The 13,875-nt window shown below is 35.1% G+C and overlaps 1 protein-coding gene across 1 annotated transcript in view; it reads left to right on the top strand.

Moving 5' to 3' along the window:
- ITGA4 (integrin subunit alpha 4) overlaps positions 1-13,875 on the top strand; it is a 40,269-nt gene that overhangs the window by 23,595 nt on the left and 2,799 nt on the right. Inside the window, 12 exon segments of the mRNA XM_052791437.1 lie at positions 3,055-3,204; positions 4,497-4,573; positions 7,287-7,437; positions 8,166-8,264; positions 8,707-8,786; positions 9,138-9,224; positions 9,796-9,886; positions 10,584-10,691; positions 10,962-11,081; positions 12,470-12,589; positions 13,099-13,197; positions 13,412-13,531. Of these exon segments, the coding sequence (XP_052647397.1) occupies positions 3,055-3,204; positions 4,497-4,573; positions 7,287-7,437; positions 8,166-8,264; positions 8,707-8,786; positions 9,138-9,224; positions 9,796-9,886; positions 10,584-10,691; positions 10,962-11,081; positions 12,470-12,589; positions 13,099-13,197; positions 13,412-13,531 (1,302 nt within the window).

The raw sequence follows: 13,875 nt of genomic DNA, 5'->3' as shown, positions 1-13,875 counted from the left end.
TTAATTTTGATGCTTTCTCAGCTTTCTGTGGGGAAGTCAGTGGGTCTGCCGTCTCTTATGTCGGTGAGAATGTGCATAATAATGATCGTGGTGATGAAGTAGGACATGAGCATTCTTGGCGTTTTTTCACCCTTTTTTATGGATGACAGATCATAGATTGAGGCTGGTTTGGAGCAACCAAGAAGATAAGGATAACATACATTTTCTGCTCAACATTTCTGATGGAACTTTCCTATGTACTTCTTAATGCAAAATCTTTAAACTTGTAATTACACAGAGAAAATGTTTATTATGTTTTGTCATTTGTAACTATTTCAAAGAACACATGTATGGTCTTGCTCCCCTTTTTACTGTGAGTAGATGAGGTGGACTCACCTGGTAAGAACCCATTCCTGATCCATAGGAAGTGAAATGAAGATGATTGCTAGAAGAGAGTCTCGTGTGGTCTGTTTTGTGAATTTGTTGCAAGGAGCCAAAGGCTAGCAGGGCGTGAAGAAGAACACTTGCTTGGAATTGTTTGATTTTTTTTTCCTGCAAAGGGATGCAGCACTCACCAAGGGAAATACTCAGAGAATCAAGAGGTGGAAATTGGGTAGGAAAGAACACTCATGAGAGTTTTATGAATTAATTTAGAATGGAACAATATGAAGAATGTGCATTGCGCTGAAAAAGTGATCTCTCTACTCGCAAAACTGAAGCCTGCACAAATCCGTCTTTCTCCTGGACATAGAAACCTGAATCCTGGACCAGATTAGTAGTGAACACGGTTACAGTTCTCCGTCTGTGAAGGTGTAGAGACAACTATGTTGTAGAAGGAATCTGCTGGTAGAAGTGCTTCAGAGGAGAAGCTGCAGAGGTAGAAGTGCTGCCAGGGCAAGTGGGCGTTCGGCAGGAGGCTGCTGGAGACCTACAGGGTGTCAGCTAGCCAGGGAGGCCTGTGCCAACACCAATAATAGAGATGGTACCAGCTACTCAGCAGGAGGAAGTTGGCTGTTGGTTTCTCCAGAAGTAGAGTTTGAACCAACAGCAACCATCCTTTGAAACAGAGGATGGTACTGACTTGGAAATAAGTTAGTAAGAATCTAGTCAGCAAGACCCTAACGGCAATAGGAGTCTCAAAGTCACTGTTGCCCTGGAGCAAATAAACTCTTGTATTCATCCTTGATGTATCCCTCTGGAGGATGAATGAGGGACCTGTCTTCAAAGTAAAAACAACTGCAATCAGGACAAGGATGTAATATTTTTAAGGCCATTCACTGGACAAGGAAGAATAAGGGTGATTCAGTATATCAAACAGAAGCTTGCCTATTCCAACAAAAATTTTGGAGAATAAATGGGAAGAACTTGAAGTCCTAAATCACAATCAAACAATAAAAACTAGCGGATGTAGAGGAACTATGTTTTATTAAACTCGGAAAAATAGACTTATCTCCTGTAAAACCTTATCTAAGGGGGAAAAGAATTCTTTAAAGAAATACTAAGGACAGGAAGTATTTAGATGTAAGGGGAAACAAGGGTAATAAAATAATGGAATAGTTTGCCTAGCCTTTTCTTTAAAATCCTCAAGGTAGCAATTGTGTGACCTTTTGAAACAAACATCTATTAGGATGACTGGTGCAGCTGATCCTGCACCGAGGCTGGGAAATAGACTTACTTAATTTTCTACAGCTACAAAAAACCCTGCAGGGAAAAAGTCTTCCATGTTATTTTCTTCTTCCTTCCTTTTACTTATTTTTTGTTTATGACACCATTAGAAGCCAAATCTTCGTGATAAACCTTTGGGGCAGAAAGGAAAGCTTATGTTATCTACTGGAAAATTGCCCAGATGCATCTCAACTCATAGTTGCACCTAAGTGAATGTTACTTACAGGAGCAGTGGCAAATTGCCACTTACTTATAAGAGTTTTGTAAGCTAAGAGAGATCTGACTGACAGCTGACCTTGTACAGGTTGCTGAACCAGCATCAGCGGGTATTTGTGTAGGAGGAAGGATATGATTTGGCTTATCACTTCCTATAGTCTATCATTAGTACTTTTTCCTCCACATAATTCAATTTTCTTTTAAATTCTTAATTAATAACATTACAAGCATCTCCTTCCACCCACTGAGGTTTCTGTACTTGTATGAAGCTCCTAAAGTTAAGTAAGTGTGAATGTCTGTCAAGTACAGTCCTTGCAAGAGACGATGTATGTTTTTATGTATTTTGAGTAAAGACTAATTAATAGCTAATTAGTATAATGGAAGTAATATAAAGCAGATGCAGAGAAGACCTTGTGGAAAATTATTATGGATTAGATAATATGTGATTTGGCCAAAGGAAGCTTGCAGATAAGAATTAAAGTAGTGGCCATGTGGAGGGACAATCAGCGTCTGTCTATCTCCTACACTTAGGGAATAATTTAATCAGGTTTGCTATTGTTAGTACTCGGTGCTTCAAGCTGTTTGGTTTTCACAAGTAGGTAGTTTGGGCTCTGATCTGCAACATTTCTACACAGTCAAGGTTTCATGTGGAAAATGGTCGTTTATTGAGGAGTTTAATCTTTTTCTTACAGAACAGGAAATAAAGAGGCAGAAAAATAAAATGCAGTCATGACCCGATTTAGTGGTACTGTGGGAGAGCTCCGTTTGATTTCATACAGAAATATCCATAGGTTTTGTCTGGCATTATCCCACCGCTTAACTTTCTCCATTTTAGCCAACTTTTGCCTATTTTTCTATTTGGGCAGTACAGCATTTCATAGGTGTGTAAGGTAGTATTATTGACAGAAATAGGTTCACTATTCAATAAGACTTCTTTTAATAAAAGAATCTTCCATGCTGAAATGCCTGATGCTGTCATTGAATGTATTATGCTTTTCTGCATTTCTGATTACCTCTTTCAGTGACAAAGATGTCTGGAAAAGTATATGAGCCCTATGGTATATTAAATTATTTTACATGTAAAAAATAAGTGTTCCTCTTTAAATTAATTCTAGGGAACCTTATAATCTTTAAAACATAAGCATACATGTCTTGTCTTATATGATTAACTCATTAGGTTTCCAATTTTCATAGAAAGATGTAAGGGATATCTTGACTCCTGTACACGTTGAAGCAAGTTATCATCTGGGGCATCATATTCTACAGAAAAGAAATGCTCAAGAATTTTCACCACTTCAACCCGTTCTTCAGCAGAGGAAAGAAAAAGATATTATAAAAAGCAAGGTTAGTGTAGGAGTTCTCTTTTTTCAAATGCAGTAAGTAAATATTCACGTTTTAATCTTAACTTAAAAAAAGCTTCACACATCCATAGCATGTGAAGGAATGCATTTTTCAGACCAGCACATAGTGCCTTGATCTTAATAAAACAGCATTATAAAAAATGCCTAATTTTTCGCTAAAAAAAAAATAAAAATCTTTGCAGAACTGGTATACAATTTGTGTTATGATTTTAAAAAAAAAGAGGTACGTGCAGAGAACTTGCAAGAACATATAATATATACCTCAGAACACACAGGTATGAAACTCCTCTTTGAAATATTCATTCTTTTTCAACTACACAGGATGAGTCACTTTCCAGTATAAAATTGTTCTTTAAAATTAAGTCTGTGTTAAATACACAGTATTGTGTTGGTATTAATCTTGAAGTGTTTCATCCATGTTGCTGAAATATTAGTTCTGTGAAGGTATTGCAGGTTCTCAAACACAAAGTCTGTGGGGAAAAAAAGAGTGTATTCTGTATCCTTAAATGAGTATGAAATTAACTTTTTTTCCCAAAAAAACTTAGTAAGAGTTAACAGACTCTGACTTAAGCAAAAGTCAGGATGCTCTGAATTTTTAACTACCAAATGGTCGTAAACGTACTATGACTTTTCACAAACAGTAAGCTTCATGTAATTCAGATAGAGCTGACTATCAGAACTCTGAGATATATAAAAGCTCCTTTTAAATGGCATGCTTTTCTTTTCACCTTTAAAACAAAATTTTGTTTTAGAAACCACAGAGTTAGAGAGAAAGAGGGTGCTGTTGAACATAGTGACATAAATGTGCTCTCTAGCATACTGATAACCAAGGCATGGACACATGCAACTCATGGTGTCTCTAGTCTCATCAAACCTTACTAACAGTATGGTAAGTAAAGTTTTTGTGATGAAACCCTCTTGCGAAAGTTAATGTGCTGTATCATAGGAGAGACTGCAAGACCTTAGTTCTGGATCCTCTAAAACCCTCTGCCCTTTTTATGTACTACTTTTAAAAAAATCAGCTGAACGTACACCCACTGGTTTAACTGCAAGAGGCTGAGTCTGGAAAGCCTCTCTGTTACTATTCTGGACATGCAGAATGTGTTTGGAAAAAGGCAAATCATAGCCTGATTGACTTGCTTTTGGGAGCAAGAGCTCTTAGCCGGTTGCAGATACTTGGTAACAAGGTGATAAGTTTCTTTCTTTGGAAATACTTTTACTCACTATAAGATGCATAATACACTAAAGTGCTTTTATTTTATTTGTCTTTTATAGTTTGTTTTTGCAAGATTTTGCTCCCAAGAAAATTGTTCTGCTGACTTGAGCGTTTCTGGAAAAGTTGCTTTTCCAAAGTAAGTATAATGTGGCTTTCAGTTTTCTTATTTGCTTTAATAAGTTTTTATCGAAATTATTCCTTAATCTTTTGTATGTAAAGAACATTAATTTGCAAAAGTAGACTATGGACTCCCTGAGAAAATATGAGTAGTAAAGCTGTGTTTAGTTGAAGAATATTTTTAAATCATAAATTTTCCAGGAAATGTAACAGGGATATCTATAATTGAAGAATTGTTCTTGCATAATTAGAAGACTTTACAGCTCATAAAATACATCTTCTTCACAAAAAGGTAAACTTGTATACTACACTTCATATATAACTAGGCTAAGATACAGTGCACAATACGTACTCAATATGTAGACATAACTACTGTTAAATTGACAAACTATCAATTATTTCTGCTGCTCTTATGAAGATACTGTACTTGCACTGTACAAAGAAGATACTTCAGTTTTGTACTAAGACATTGTTATATTTATTATTTCAATTATAAAATAGTGAAGTAGCTCTTTTTCCTCATTTACTTAAGAATATTACATCTTCAGTTTTTTACTGCTGATTGAGACACCAGATGGTTGAATATTATGTGAGTTTTAGACTTTTTTCCCTACATGAATTAGCTTGCTTTTTCCAAAATTAATTTTGTTTTGTGATTTTTTTAATTTTTTTTTTCATTTACTTCCCTAATTTTTTTTATATACCCTTTAGTATGTTTCAGTTTTTCCCATTCCTTCCAATCAGGTATCCTGTTATGCAAGATAATTAACACACTTTCAAACTATTTAAATACAATTATTATTGTCTTGCGGAATCTGTATTACACCAAGCAATACTTTGTGAGATATACTTCTATTTAGCATCATCTTTGGAAAGTTTTAAGCCATGTAGCATCATTTCTATTCAGAATGGATTTTAATGATTTGATTTTAAGTTATATTTTATCATCAACCCCTTGTTCTTTATTGAATATTATACTTCAAAGCAAGAAACACGGGTTCCTGGTGCGCAAAAAGAGAAATTGTACTTGTTGTGAATCTCAGCTAGCTAGGTATTTTGTGTGTGACCTGAATTTTCTTGTGTAATTTATCACTTTTAAAGTTGATCCTACTTCAATGGAGATACTAGGTTGAACAACCTAAAATGACACCGAAAGATCATGACAGTCATATAATGCTGATTAATCACACCTGTGTGATCCTGAGCACAAGCTTTTTCATCTTCACAGATTTCAGAATAAGATTATTATCTTTCTGCCTACTTTAACAGGTGGCCTGTAGCATGAGTCTTAAGCCCTTTCATTTTCTTAGGCTTGAAGGTTATTTTATTTGAACGATCATAAACTTTTCAGAAGGAAAGATTGTGCAGCATTTCCATTTGTGACATTAGCAATGCAGTTTTGTAAGTACTTCAAAGCTCTAAGAAAGGAAAACAGATTACAACATACCTGCTTGGCATTAGGTACCAGTAGCAGATTTTCAGTGTAAATAAATAGGCTAAATATCTTGATAAAGTGTGAAGTATCACCTTAAATTACATTGTGCCCCTAGAATCTCGATTAAAAACTAGTTAGCTGTGAAGTGTTAATTTATTTTGTCTAGACAGAATGCATTCATTATCCTTGAACAGCAAAGCAAACACTTTTAGTCTTAAAAGAATGAAATCAAATAGGGGTGTCAATGTAATGCTTTACTTACTGAGTTATGAGTCTTCATGCATACACTATCATGTTTTGTTTAAATTGCTTAGATTTTGGCCTGCTCTGTAAATTTCTAGTCCACATTGTGCATTTTTTAATGAAGAATGAAATATGATTACCAGGGAAAAGCTCTAGTTCAGCTTTGTTGTAGTCCCAGATGTGCACCTGGTGCTTTTGTGTACTTGTGTGTTAAGCTGGGAGGCATCTTTGTGACAGCATCTTGTTAATGAGCTTGGCTGTAATGCATGTAAGAGGACTGAAAGGTAAGCATATAACTAGTAAAACAACTTTAAAATTTAATGTAAACTTAATCAAGCTGCTGAAATGTTAACATTGTGTTTTTCTTTAATTCGCTTTTGTCTTGGAACCTATCTGCTTTTGCAGTGCTTTTACCTTCTGTTGCTTTTCTAAGTGCCAGCTTCTTTCCCAAAGGTGTTCGGTGACTAATGCTTTGGTTTCAAGCCAGAATATCTGATAAATGTCTGTTTCTAGGCAGCCTTTCTACAAGTCTTAATTAAACTTTAATGTCAAGCTGAAGTTTACTTTTAGCCCCCCCATAGGGTGCCTGTACTTGTCACATGATTATAGAACATTACATAGATCATAAGATAGGCATGTTCACTTGCCCTCTTTGTGACCTGTTTCATATTAACTCAGTCCTATACTTTGAGTACAAAGAGTGAATTTTGAAATAGTGTCTGAAAATACTGTAGGAGTAGCACATTGCTATTCTCATCTGTAAAGGAAAGGACCTACCTTGTAAAAGCCAGAAGCATGACTGGTCTGATAACAGTTTTCTTGCTCTCGCATTAATAACCTCAGGCCTTAAAAAGTACAATACTGGAGTGGACCATCATATAACTGGTGTAGTACCTTCAGTTACAGAACTGAGTAAAAACTTTCCTAATGATCTCCAGCTGAGCTTTGTCAGAACTGCATGAAATTAACTAAAAGAGCAGTGGAGGAAAATTTTTGCATACAAGCTGTATATGGAATTACTTTGCACTTATTATTATGATAATTATTTTTATAGGCCTCACGATAAGAAAACATATCTCGCTGTTGGAAGTATGAAGACTTTATTGTTGAACATTTCTCTGCTTAATGTTGGAGATGATGCATATGAAACTGTCCTCCACATTCAAATCCCTAGAGGTCTTTATTTCGTCCGAGTTTTAGAATTGGTAAGAACAAAAAAAAAAATCTGTCAAACAGTAATCCTTTGATATTTTTCTTTTTCAACCAGACATTTTTCAAATTATGTTAATGGATTGTTGAGTTTCTTTAGATACTGACAACATACAGCCCCCCCCCAAAAAAGCTGACAAAACTCCAGTTTTTAAGTTCTCAGACTTCTAGCTACCTCAACTACGTGCAATTTAATCAATACAGGTGACTTAAATCATTTCAACAACAGGATGTGATGGTAACAACAACAACAAAAAAAAGTATTTCAGGGTGTTACTGCTACTTTTTGTCTGATGATCATGTTTTCAGTGATCATAAAGATCTCATTGAATCTGCTCTTTTTCACAGATACATGGTCTGATGAGGAAGTCACAAGTCTAGTTGTTGTCTCTTTCTGCCTTTTTAAAATAACTGCTCTCTGGTAGAATCCTCCTGACACCTTTCAGAGGTTGGCTTTAAACTTGAGTGGGGCTGGGTCTGATGCATACACCTTAGCTTCACTATTAGCAAGCAGAAGATGAAGTAACAGGTTACAGTAATCAATATAAGGATATGTTAAAGTAGTCATGAATAATAGGAATGTTCTGTATATTTGCATCAGTGAAATAACAAACACCTAGTTCAGGGAAATATAAACCACTCAATTTCAGTGTGTGCATGTAATTTTAAATGTCTGAAAAAAGCAGTTTTATGTTAATGATCAATAATTTGTCCTTTATTTTAGGAAGAAAAACAGATATATTGTGAAGTATTAGATAAAGAAATTCATGCCATGAAACTTGAGTGCAGCGTTGGTTATTTATATGTGGATCAAAAATCAAAGGTAAGCTATGTATGAAGTTCCTGGCTTTAAAAACACCCTAAATATATTATGAGGATTTTCAGGGGGAAGAAAGACTTGTTTTTCAGAATCTCTCCTTTATTCCCAACTAACATCTTTTATCATGTTGGTATCTGAATCTCTCTGCTACTTTTAATGTTAGATGCTTAAACACTCTCTGGAATAATCCATTAAGGGACAACATTGTTTGTATTATGCATCAGCTGGTGGTGCTTGGCTTCCTGGACAAGTGAGCTGACTAAGGCTATGAACAAATGTGTTAGGCTGATAGAAAGGGAGTGTAAGACACAAAAAGCAAGTATTTTCTCAGTTCTGAATTTTTTTAGAGCAGAAAATTCTAAATGAGTTTAATAAAATATTTTTATTTAAACTGTGTTAAGACACACTATCATTTGATATAAAGGAAATTTTGTTTGTTCTACAGCTGGATTTTAGTTTCCTCTTGGATGCAAGCTCATTTACCAGAGCAGAAGATGACCTCAACATCATCATTAATGCTACCTGGTAAAGTCTAATAAAAATTGCTCAGTGAAAGATATTACTGCCTTTGGAAAATAGAATAGGGAACACTGGAAAGACTTAGCAAAGCACAACTGCAAGAAAGCACATGGGTTGTAAATCTGTAGAGAAAGGGAAATTACAAAAAAACCCAGATAATAGATATTTAAATAATGAGCAGGTTTCCGCCTGTATAAAATGTTCTGGTTTTGTTTTTTTTTTACTGCCTGACATGTTACCAAAAAAATTTTTGTTTTAATAAGCAGAAAGGTCTGTTTAATATTTGTTTATAGAAATGATGCGTAGCATAGGATAATGCATTCAATACTCATTTTTTCTCTCATTGCGTTTTTATAGTAAAAATGAAGATGGGAACATGTTGCTGGATAACACGCTAACTTTAGCTGTACCTCTAAAATATGAGATCGAGTTAAATGCTCATGGGTAAGTCATCTATTGCTATACCTGCACATCCATAGAACTGTTGTCTTGTTACTATTCTAAATTCCCAAAACTTTTAAGCAGAAGCATTGATGTAGCTGAAAAATCCTGGGAATGAGATGGCACAGCTATCCTGGGGTCTGACCCATACCCATACACTTCTAAGATTTTGTTTCCACTACTGTGAGATGAGACCAATGATATCTATGGTACTTTGAACTTCTCTCTTAACAAATATTTTTTAAGAAGTGGAATATTTTTAATAGAAAGAGGTATTTAATAAGAGCACAGCAAATCCTCATATTCCTTGCTTGACACGGACCACATTCTGGGTTCGTTGTGGGGCATTCATGGAGCACAGTTTTGGGTGAGGATTTATGACTTCTTCTGATTCATCTGCCTTTTTAAAAGGGAAGAGTACAAAGGTAGAGGACTTCTCAGTATTCCTAGATTTATTTAAATGCAAACTCAGGTATTTTCTTAGAACCGATCTTACTGGAAACAGCATGGAGCAGAAAGTTATGCTAACAATATATAGCAATTCTATTAATTAACAACTTTTAAACCATTGCAGATTTGTATCACCAGCTTCGTTTGTTTATGGAACAAATGAGAAAGATTCACCAGTTACATGTATGAAGGAGAATATCAACTTCACTTTCCATGTAAGAGTTTTTCTTTTGTAAACCCTATTGTCCCTGTTTTGAAGGTTAATGCTTAGATTTCCAGTGTATCTAATGACAGTCTGCACAGTCACTGAGGGAACTCTTTTAAGAGTACAAGGGCACGGTGAGCAACTTTAGTGCATTGGTGATGGGAAGTAGCTGTTAATCCCTCTTTGAACACTTTCTTCGGCCTGGACAGTCTTCCACTGAACGGTCAGAGAAAAAATACTTAGCACAAGCAGGACTGAAAGTGGTAGAGCAGTTCTGACTTGCCACTTCTTCCATTAACACTTTAAAAGGAATTATCTTACGGTAAGCAAAAGGAACTAGGAGCTCCTTATAAGAGGATCTATAGGTATCAGATTTGTCTCCAATGGATTAAAAGCAGGAGTTAGACATTAATCTCTCCTAGTTCCTTTTACATGTTCTCCCAGAAGGCAGTCTGTATGACCTCAGGGTAGTCATTGCTGATTAGCACTACTTACTCATTGGCTTCAGAGAAGTGAAGGGTTCAGTAATCCTACAGAATGAATTAAGCAAAATGTTACAAGTCCTAGCAGAATGCACTTTCATGACAGCGTGACAATGCAGGTGCTACCCCATTCTGTGAAGTTTTATGTATTTATATATGTATTTTTGTTACTTGAATAGCTACCATGAAATAAAGCTTTAAATGTATAACATTCTTCCCCACAAGGTTATCAGTGCAGGACCAAACATGGCTCCAAATACAAACTTAGAGATAATGATACCTAATGCTTTTCCACCCAATGACTTCAAATTATTCAACACATTGGATATCAAGGTAAGCATAGGTTACTTAATATAGTTTTATTAACTATATGAATTCTACAAAAAAGAGAAGCAGAGCATAGCAGAACTAGGTACTAAGTATGCGTTGAATTTGTTAGCTATGGTGAAGCAGAGTGAACAAGAAAGTTCTTCAGCCCCGTGTTTTAGAATTCTGAAAGTAAAATCTACATTCCTTTTGAGCTTCTTGCCTTTCAGAAATCTGTATTCTGATTATTATCTGATGTTTAAATTCTAACAGTGATGATGTTATTTTTATTTCCAGACAACAGTTGGACAGTGCTTCTATAACAAATATCCCAGAAACTGTAGTCCAGCAGAAAAAAATGAAAACATATTAAAGGATGTTGTCACTTTCTTTTCAAAGCCTGCTAAGAGACAAATGGTAAGGTCTGTCTTTTCGCATCAGTGCAAAATAAATGACTGTATGAATGAGCCTTAAGACAATGGTGTATCTTATATAATGTGGTCACCAGAGCAGTCTTCCAAAGATTTGTGGTAGGACCTGTGATAAGTTCAGCGTAGTCATAAGTGACTTTAGTGAAAGAAGTGAGAACTGAGATGAGAAAGTTGATTAATGACACGTCACTGAAGTCAGTGTGGATGACAGTCACCTACAAAGAACTGCCAAAGGGTTATGTAACTGAATGAGTGGGCAAACAGAATGGCAGATGAAATTCAGTAACAAATTAAAAGTGATGCATGTGGGAAAAACAGGCTTAATTTTAATTACATGAAGTATGCAGCTGAAATATTCATTGCCTTTTCCACATCAAAAAAGTGCCATCAAACCTAACTAATAGGAGCCAGGTTAAAAAAAAAACAGAAGTAGTACTCATGGTGGAACTTTTTACTGAAGGGTGTTATGAATGCCAAAAATAAGTGAATTCCAAGGGAGACTATACAAGTTAATGGGACTGAAAGTCATTAAGAATTACAAAATATATAGAAATAATTTTTGGCTCGGGCCGTTCTCATTAAAAATATTTGGGAGGCTGGAAGAATACAATACATGTCTGGCCTGTTCAAGCTCGTCCCTCTGTACCTGCTTATGGACCCTGCTGGAGATCAGATACTTGACTATGTAGACCAAACCAGAATTGCTATTCTAGCGTTACATTTTTGAGGGTTTGTTCTCATAGAAATCTATGTCCTGCAACTTGTGTTTGATAAGGTACAATTTTGTTTAATGCTTTCATCTTAAAAGAAGATGGACATTTTTAAAAATGTTAATTTGGGACTTCAGATAAGCATGTTACAAGGAACACCAACCAAAGACTGAGAGACAGCCTGCACTAAAATATCAAATCAGAACTTGGACATTGCAATCTTGGACAGAATATAATCATGTACAGGCTTACTTTTTTGTCTTCTCCAAAGCTGAGTGAAATGGTACTAGCTGCCAGTGTACAAGTACAAGGATCAATCAGTTACACTGTTTATACTGGATATCATATAGTCATTGTCATCTATCATTCTTGATAAAAGCTAATTTGAAATAACAGTATAAAAAACCCCATATAACCAAATTATGACAATTGTTATTTTTCAGTCTAAAAAAAATTTGAATTTTTAAGAAAAATTACCTGTTGTGTTCTATAACAATTAGGTTGGTCCCTTGTGCTGTTCCTTAAGCACCTATGGACTGACAGTGATGGATGACAACCTAGAGTTACACCCTGACATTTCAAGAACAAACATGGATCTTTGTCTTAAATACTAAGATGATAAAATTGCTAAACTTAAGTTTTAATATTTCCCTCCCTTCTACAGTACTGCATGAAAAATGACAGCCTTTGCTTACAAATATATTGCAAGCTTGGAAACATGGAAAGTGGAAAAGAAGCAACTGTTCAGTTGCATCTGGAGGCTACTCCTTCACTTTTAGAAATGGTAACACATGAATTTTTCATACTTGAGGGGAAATATTTCAAGGCATATTTGCAGTATTCTTTGCATATAAATCCTAGGTATTAATTATTTTTGCAAATAGTATGATTAAATCCAAATCTTTTTGGTGTTAACCTATTTTATGTTTTCAGTGCTAAGTCTCAAGGTGATACACAAAAAGTGAAAACCACTGAAACATGTATTTTAGCTTATCGCTTTATTTTATAGTATGTATTGCTTTGCCTATTCTGGCTGGGTTATGTAGGATTGGGATTTCATTTCAACTCATAATTGTACTTTTCTAAGAAAAGCAGCATGCATGTGGACTTAAGTAAAATCCAACTGGGCTTCATTCCAGCGCCTGGTACTAATTTGTTTTGTGATCAGAAAAAGGCACCATTGTGTGTTTGTGTGAGATTCTGTTTCTGTGAGCAGCTGTGTTACCATTTTTGCTGGGTGGGAATTAATGTGTTGAAGTTATTTTTTAAAAGATAGGATTTTTTTTTCATCAGGATGATGCATCAGCATTGAAGTTTGAAGTAAGAGCAACAGCCTCACCAGAAAAAAATCCAAAAGTTATTGAACTACACAAGGACAAGCAAGTTGCATATGTAAGAATTCTCTTTAAGGAGTTTATCATGTATTCATTAATTAGAAAAAAAACCAAGAGCAATTAAAATTGTGGAATTCTATACTTATCTACAGACAGGCAATGAATACAGTGTTTATTACTTAAGAACGTATTTAATTTTCCTAGTTTGTTTTAGTGTCATTTAGGGAAAAAAAATTAATCAGTTAGCACTAAACTTATTTTCTGCTTTCCAGGTCTATTTGGAAGGAGTGCACCACCAGAAGCCAAAATACCGTGTTACTGTGCTAATTATTGGAATAGGCTTAATCGTTGGTGTTTCCTTGTTTTTGCTTCTTTCATTTGTACTATGGAAGGTAGGTTTTCAGTATTTCTCAGTCGTTCTCAAGTCAGGAATTCACACTGTTGGTAGATCTTTGGATCTGTTAATGCAGATAGTTACGTTAAGGATAATTAATATTTTATTACAATCTGTCTTTTCTAAAGAAACATAATTCCTCCTGTAACTTGTGTTTTTTTCAAAATACTTCTCCATTTTCCTTCATTTTATCTTCTGCGTATTCTACATCTGTTATTCAACACCACAAACCCCTTCCCATGTTTTATATGGCATCTCATGTTTGCAAATGGTTTGTATAATTTAATGATATCAAATGGATCATTTTTGTGCGATGGTGCCCCACATTTAATGTCACTTGAC

Source organism: Harpia harpyja, chromosome 7 (genome assembly GCF_026419915.1).
Source record: "Harpia harpyja isolate bHarHar1 chromosome 7, bHarHar1 primary haplotype, whole genome shotgun sequence".
Lineage (NCBI taxonomy): Eukaryota > Metazoa > Chordata > Aves > Accipitriformes > Accipitridae > Harpia > Harpia harpyja.
This window is presented reverse-complemented; position numbering and strand designations above follow the sequence as displayed.